The sequence below is a fragment of the Ipomoea nil genome, unplaced genomic scaffold, assembly GCF_001879475.1.
Source record: "Ipomoea nil cultivar Tokyo-kokei standard unplaced genomic scaffold, Asagao_1.1 scaffold0900, whole genome shotgun sequence".
Taxonomy (NCBI): domain Eukaryota; kingdom Viridiplantae; phylum Streptophyta; class Magnoliopsida; order Solanales; family Convolvulaceae; genus Ipomoea; species Ipomoea nil.
Genome location: NW_017617328.1, coordinates 2490004 through 2497762, shown reverse-complemented (window position 1 = coordinate 2497762; position 7759 = coordinate 2490004). Strand labels below are relative to the sequence as shown.

At 36.5% G+C, this 7759-nt stretch overlaps 1 protein-coding gene across 1 annotated transcript; it reads left to right on the top strand.

The window, feature by feature from the left end:
• Window positions 1–2168: 2168 nt before the first annotated feature.
• LOC109179432 (putative wall-associated receptor kinase-like 16) lies at window positions 2169–5487 on the top strand. Its single transcript, XM_019328935.1, has 3 exons — window positions 2169–3073; window positions 3798–4016; window positions 4105–5487. The coding sequence occupies exons 1-3, from the start codon at window positions 2230–2232 to the stop codon at window positions 5307–5309; spliced, it is 2268 nt and encodes a 755-aa protein (XP_019184480.1). The 5' UTR covers window positions 2169–2229; the 3' UTR covers window positions 5310–5487.
• Window positions 5488–7759: the final 2272 nt, after the last annotated feature.

Genomic DNA, 7759 nt, shown 5'->3' with positions numbered 1-7759 from the left:
TAATAATAATAATAATAATAATAATAAAGGTTCATATATTACTTTTTCTTGATATATAAGTTAAAACATGTCATATATATATTTAGGGAGTAAAGAGTACTGTATATACAATCAACGTGTGTATAGAGAACAAAACCAAATTGTCGACTTTATGACGAGTCTTGCAAGAGTTCGTTGTAAAGGGTGAGAGGAAATAAAAAACGCTCTTAAGAATATTATGAATAATGTTCTGTTTGAAGATTGTTTCGGTTCACCCAACTCGCGTGATATTTTTATGTGAAGCCAGTAATTGGGCATATTCCTCCTCCAGATCTAAAAAATATTTAAAAAAAAAAAAAGAAAAAAAGAAGAAAAAAAGAAGAAGTAATGTAAGTAAGTCGATCTAGTATAACTTTCATAGAGGAGACTTCACAAGTCAAGCATATATATGATGTATCAATTCTTTTTTTTTTTTTTTTTATTTGTGTGCAATTTGTCTATCCACTAATCCACTTGTCTACTTGGCGGAGACTAACAAGTCAAGCACGTACATATGATAATAAATATTAATACTACCAGCCAAAATATATAATGTAATAATTGTTAGGCTATGCACACATTTGCAATTGCAATTTTAAGTTACTCCCATTTGATTCCCGCACTTATTACTATGTCAAAAGTTATAACAGACAATTTTACATATTTCTACATACTTAAGTAATAGTCAGGGCACGTTTCGATGGTGGATGTTAAACTCGGTTTTCTAAGTCTCCGTCCAATACCCAAAATAAAAAATAAAAAAATCACCTCTACAAGATCAGAATTACTTTAAAAGATTACAAAAATTGAAACTCTGGTAACAAACTTGCATGCAAATCCTACGCAGATGGCCTCTTTGTGCTTTTTTGTTTTGTTTTTTTTTTTTTGTTTTTTGTTTTTTGGTTTTATTAGTATTATTATTAAAATAAGTTTTTTTGAGTAATGTGGAAGTGAACCACGTTTGAATTGAAGATAAGTTAAAATTGCTTGAATATAACGTGAATAGTGATGAATTATAAATTAGTAATATAATAGTATGATACAGTTTTAAAAGTAGAAATAGGGGAGATTATTGAAGATTGTCTTAGACGATATTCATTGACTCCCGGTCCACACTCATATGAGTCGACACTCATATGAGAGATATTTCAAGTAGTGCATTTTGGAGTAGCTTGTTAATACTCCGTATAAAATAAATTATTTATTCAAGATGTGACTATTTAATATATGTAATATTTTATTTTTTGGATGACTAGAGAAATCCACATCTATTATTCGATGGTGTACATGAGGCTACCTTAAATAAAAATTGAAGGAAGAAGAAAAAGAAAAATATTATGTGGACTCTCATTTTTTATTTCACCCTTGAATTTTGTGAAAACTTTTGGACCTACATTATAAAAATAGTCTATCCTTCTCCCATAAAGTTGAATACCAACTTTAAGGGCTCCCACACTCCAGCCCAACATAACATTTGGGAGGATGTAAATAATATGACTCAATGGTTTAGTAGACAGACCGGGCTAAATGTCCGTACGCACAAGGTATCTACCCACTTTAGAAAAATAGACGTATATCCTTGTCGCAAATTATGCTGTGGAAACGTGTAGATCCATAATTTTTATGCTGTAGATTCATAATTTTGTTTTTCATTTGTTGTTAACGAGGTTTTTCTCTTCGCAATCGCATTATTTCGTCTTCGTAGTACAAATATTATAAATCTACAGTATAGAAATTATGAATCTACAGTATAAATGTTATGAATATAGAAATTATGAATCTACAGTATAAAAATTATGAATCTAGAAATTATGAATCTATAGTATAGAAATTATGAATCTACAGTATAGATGTTATGAATATATAGTATAAAAATTATGAATCTACAGCTAAGAAATTATGGATATATCACGTGTATGTTCACCATGCGCATGGTGAACACGGTTACACAGCATAACTATTTGTATATATATTTGTTTGTTATGTGGCGAAGTAAAAGTGATATATTAGAATTTGAGAATGCATATTATTAGTAGAACTGGAAGAAAAGTCTCCTAACGTGTTGTTTGGACTAGGTCTAGGTGACTTGGTCTTTGGTTTGTATTCCCTCAAGAGTAGTGCAAGGAATTGCATATATAGTAGCTGTAAACCGGCCAAGTTATTACACATCCAACACAGACCAAACGTTTAATTGTAGTGTTGTCGAACAACATGAGCTTCCTTGTAGTAGTTGTTGTGTTGCCGGCAGTACTAAGTTTTGCTCCTACCGCCACATCAAAAAGTAATCTTTATCCCATAGCCAAACCCAACTGCAATGATAGTTGTGGGAACGTAAGCATCCCATTTCCCTTTGGTTTGACCAAAGGTTGTTATCTGAATGATGACTTCTTGATCACTTGCAATACCACCTCCTATGATCCTCCTCAACCTTTTTTAGAGAGCAGTAATATACCGGTAAGAGCAATATCAGTTGAAGGTCAGTTAACCGTCACGAAAGTCGGTGCTCAAACTTGCGATGAAGATGACCCATCCACCTGGACAAAGATCACACTAGCAAATTTCTACGTCAACCAGACCGCCAATAAGTTCGTTGCCGTGGGTTGCAACACTATTGCGACTATCTCCGGAGAGGAGAATGAAAAGTCGTACCAAACAGGGTGCATAGCATCCTGTAACCGCTTCCAAGATGTGGTGAACGGAACTTGCAATGGAATCGGGTGTTGTCAGACGACAGACATTCCTCTGTTGGCGAGAAACGTGAATTTGACGTTGCAAAACATGACGGCGAAAAATTACATTACTGATTGCAGCTACGCGTTCGTGGTGAAAAAGGATGAGTTCACCTTTTCCCGCGATATGCTTACCGAAAATTGGGAAGCGGAGAAACTGCCGATGGTAATAGACTGGGCCATCTTCGATGATACGTGCAGTAACTCTAGCAGCACATGCCAAGGTAACACCACATGCGTCCCTTTTAAAGGTCCTGATAATGGATACAGATGCGCTTGTGAGAAGGGTTATGAAGGCAATCCATATCTCCATCCAGGTTGCCTAGGTACTTACATATATACTGTCTAGTCTCTACACTTTATATGTACAATTTCCTTACTTATTTTTTTGCAAAAAAAGATCAAATAAGCTCATAAACTATTTATCTTAAAAGTCAATTATGCTCAACTTTTAGAGGTTGCAACTAAACTCATTAACATGTTATATTAAGACAATAACATTCAAAAACGGGTAAATAACTGCTATTACAGGTCATTAGAATTCCAGCACCTATCCAACTATCTTCGATGATAATTTGGCATCTAGGGCGATTAAAACCGGCGGCTGGCAACAACTCAGTCGCCTTTTACCTGAGAAGGTGACCAACTGGTCACCTTCTCCGATTGAGGGCAACCACCTTCTCCGACAGAAGGCGACTAGCGACTGTTTAGCGATTGTTAGTCTCGAGTCTTAGTTGCTGGAGATGCCGAATTGTCATGGAATATGGTTGGATTGCAATAGCAGGGCATTTTCTAGTTTTTAAACTTCATTACCTCAATATAACATGTTAGAGGTTTAATTGTAACTTCTAAAAATTTAAATGCCTAATTGACTTTTCAGATAAAGTTTACAACCAGATAAAATTATCAGTTAGTTAAATCAACTAACTCAATCAGATCAGTTATCAACTATCAATTATTAATAGTTATCAGCTATTAACTAACTCCATCAATTATTAGTTAATAGTTAATTGTCAAACACCACCTAATCTCTTGTTATTGCGGGTGCAGATATTGATGAATGTGCATATGATGGACAGAACGACTGCTCCTCCAAAAATGCCACTTGCTTCAATACACTAGGCGGTTACAATTGCACTTGCAAGGCAGGTTACTTTGATGATGGGAAAGGCGGTGGCAGCTGCCAATTACCTATTAAATATGAATGCAAAGATAATAATGGAAAACCATGCCATTCGTCTAACAGAGTAGTGGACTTCATAGTTCTGGGTAAACATATTTTCCTATTCAGAAACTCTTCACCTGATTTGATATTCCATGTTTGGTAACATAGTTAGTCAATTTTGATTGAATGCAGGTGTCGCTTTAGGCATGATAGTGCTGCTGATCGCTGGTTTTTCTCTGTACTTGGGACATCGGCGGAGGAAATCAGTACAAATGAAGGAGAAATTCTTTAGGGAGAATGGAGGATTGATTCTGCAACAAAGGATTGCCCAAGGCAGTGCATCTTCTGGCACAACAAGAATTTTCACTGCTAAGGAGCTTGAAAAAGCCACCAACAACTATGACCAAACAAAAATCATTGGTCAAGGAGGTTTTGGCATTGTTTACAAAGGGCACCTTTTTGATGGTCGAGTAGTAGCTGTTAAAAAGTCCAAAATAATGGACCCAAACCAAGTCGAGCAATTCATCAATGAGGTAATTGTGCTCTCTCAAATCAATCACAAAAACATAGTCAAACTCTTTGGCTGTTGTTTAGAGACAGAAGTTCCACTGTTGGTTTATGAGTTCATAAGTAATGGAACGTTGTCAGAGCATATCCACAACAAAGACAAAACATCGACTCTATCTTGGTCGACTCGTTTAAGAATAGCTACCGAAACAGCTGAGGTACTCTCTTATTTGCACTCTGCAGCCTCTCCTCCCATCATCCATAGAGATGTTAAATCTGTAAATATTCTCCTCGATAATGATTATATTTCCAAAGTATCCGATTTCGGTGCGTCAAGATTAGTCCCTCAAGATCAAACTCAACTGACAACAATGGTGCAAGGAACATTTGGCTATCTTGATCCAGAATACATGCAAACTCACCATTTGACAGAAAAGAGCGATGTTTACAGCTTTGGAGTTGTCCTCGTGGAATTGCTAACGAGTAAGAGGGCAATATCTTTTGACGGCCCAGAATTAGAGAGAAATCTATCTCAACATTTTCTTTCATTGTTGAAAGGAAATCAGTTGTTCAAGATTCTTGATGGCAACATTTTATGCGAAGGAAGTACTACTGAGGAGTTGCAAGAGGTTGCCTTACTTGCAAAAAGGTGTTTGAATTTCAAGGGGGAGGATAGGCCGACGATGAAGGAAGTAGCAATGGAACTAAGTGGGTTGAGGAGAGCAGTAAAACATCCCTGGGCTAATAAATCATCGACTTCCATGGAATCACAGGCTTTAATTATGGAGCCATCAATTTCCTTGGGATATGATCCTAATTTTAGTGTAACAACAACTGGATATGATAGTATAAAAGATCATATGGAGTTACCACTAGCTGCTGGAAGATAATTGTAACTAGTTCATCTCAATAAATTAGTTTTTTTTTTTTTTTTGTATGACGAGAGAAATATGCATTTACTATTAGAAATCAGTTTAGATTTAATTGTAATTGTATTATATTGGTCTAGTTATGGTTCAAATGTCATATATCACTAGCCATTGTTATAAATATTTCAGTTTATTACCATTATTATCGTAAGAGTACTACTACATGGACTTCCAAATTCTACTCTCTGAGGTGGCAAACCAAGATTAATTATTTGCATCTTGTGGGTCTACAGAAAAGTGTCTACATCAAGAACATGTGAGAAGGAGTACAAGTTGAGAGTATAAAATAGGAGTACATCAAATATTTTCCTTATCCTAATCCTCCCTATATTTAAGTTTACATTTACTGTGATTTCCAGTCTATATATAGGAACAGTTATTATGTGTTAGTGTTTTTAAATGTTCAAAAATCCCATATTATAATTGGCAATATTATTATGACATACTAAGATAGGTTTAGATTTTGTCCGTCCAGCTCTACAGACGACTGATCAATCAGAAGCAACAACAGAAGGACTGACACTGAAGATCTGATTTAGGAAGCTGATTTATAAAAGACTTACGCGGTATTATCAGACAAGTTTGGAAAGAAGATCAGCGTATATTGTCAAGAAAGGTATGGACCTAATCTTCTGAGATTACATTCCTCATTTATAGTCCTACCTTCTACAATCAAAGTCATCTATGGAGAGTGTTTATTGAAGAATCTATAAGTACCCTTACTCGAAGAGAATTAGGGTTACGCCGAAAGTAAGAAGAAACACTCCCTATCTGCTATTTGAGACTAGATCTTTGATTGTCATGCATCTTCTCAATACAATATGTTCATGGTGATTAAGATGATGAACTGGAGAAGAATCACTGCTGCTTAAATGAAAAGACACTGTGATCACACTGTTGTGGGAACAACCATAAAGAGCGTCATTGAAGTGGACTGCATCAGAGTGGGCTCTCCAAGTGAAGGGATTTCATTGGACTTCTGTATGCATGGCTCTCCATCTTCAACAATCCACTAAACCTGTGTAGACTGGGTTTGTACCTTGTGTGGGGCACTTGGGTAAGATTATTGTATATCTACCTTTGTACATTGGATTATGATTTAGTGGATTGGACGCCTATGTGGTCCCCCAGACGTAGATACACACTGTATCGAACTGGGTAACTATTCTGTGTCGTTGGGTGTGTGCTGTTATCTTTCTCTTACAACCTCTCCATGATTTATTATTACTGACTGGCTTCGTAACTGAATCAATCAGTAATCTCGGACAGTTGACTAATCCTGTTAATCTATCTAAAAAGAGAAAATGCAAAATTACATGTTGTATCAGAGCTTTTAAGTCTACATAGTGACTTGATCCGACGGGTTGTTTTTAGTTTTGCATTCTCTCTGTCTTTCGCAAGTATTTCTGTGTGTTCGTTGGCTGGTTGTTTGTATTCAGGATGGATGCAAGTATGAAACCACCAGAACTAGATGGTCACAACTACTCTTTCTGGAAGGCTCGGATGGAGATATATCTTCAAGCACAAGGTACCAGGGTTTATCGTACCGTCCTAACTGGGTGGAGTCGTCCTACTATTCAGAATGCACAAGGAGTTACTGAAGATAAGCCCATAGAGACTTGGACAAATGATGAAATGAATGCCTCAGATCTAAACAACAAAGCATTGAATTCAATTGTAGGATCTCTGCATGAATCTGTTTTTACTCTTGTCACCGGAGTAAAAGAGGCTAAACGGGTATGGGAAATTCTTGAAACCAGATTTGAAGGAACTAGTGATGTCAAACAGTCAAAGCTACAAATGGTTCTGTCAGAATTTGAAGCACTCAGAATGATTGAAGAAGAAACCATTTCGACCTTCCACAGTAGGGTTCAGAATCTTATGAATCAAGCCTCAATTCTTGGAGAACCTTTCAATGATGAGAGAGTGGTCAAAAAGATCCTTCGATCTTTACCTAAACGCTTTCGAATAAAAGTAACTGCTATTCAGGAACACACAGGTTGGGAAAAGAAGACTGTCGGAGAACTTATGGGAAGCTTACACACATATGAACTAGAAGTTCTTGCTGATGATGATCTTGGAAGCAACAGAAAAGGAAAGTGAGTGGCCTTTGTGGTTGAGGCTGATCGAGAATCTGACACAGACGACATAGATGATGAAACCTTGGCACTTCTAACCAAGAATTTCAAGAAAATCTTAAAAGGTTTCAACAGAAAGGGTCAAGGTCAGCCTACCAGGACACAATACAAAGGCAACAAATCCTCATATCAAAAGGTTGAAACAACACCTTTCTCACAGAACAATCAATCTCAGACTGGTCGATCAAGACAAAACAGAAACAGTTCCACAGACACAGGTAAATCCCTCAACCAGTCAGTGCAGTGTAGGGAATGTGAAGGATATGGACACAT

Coding starts and splice junctions, on each gene's coding strand:
- LOC109179432 (XM_019328935.1), top strand. CDS start 2,230: ATGAGCTTCCTTGTAGTAGTTGTTGTGTTGCCGGCAGTACTAAGTTTT. Junction 3,074..3,797: donor TCTCCATCCAGGTTGCCTAG/GTACTTACATAT, acceptor TTGCGGGTGCAG/ATATTGATGAATGTGCATAT. Junction 4,017..4,104: donor AGTGGACTTCATAGTTCTGG/GTAAACATATTT, acceptor GATTGAATGCAG/GTGTCGCTTTAGGCATGATA.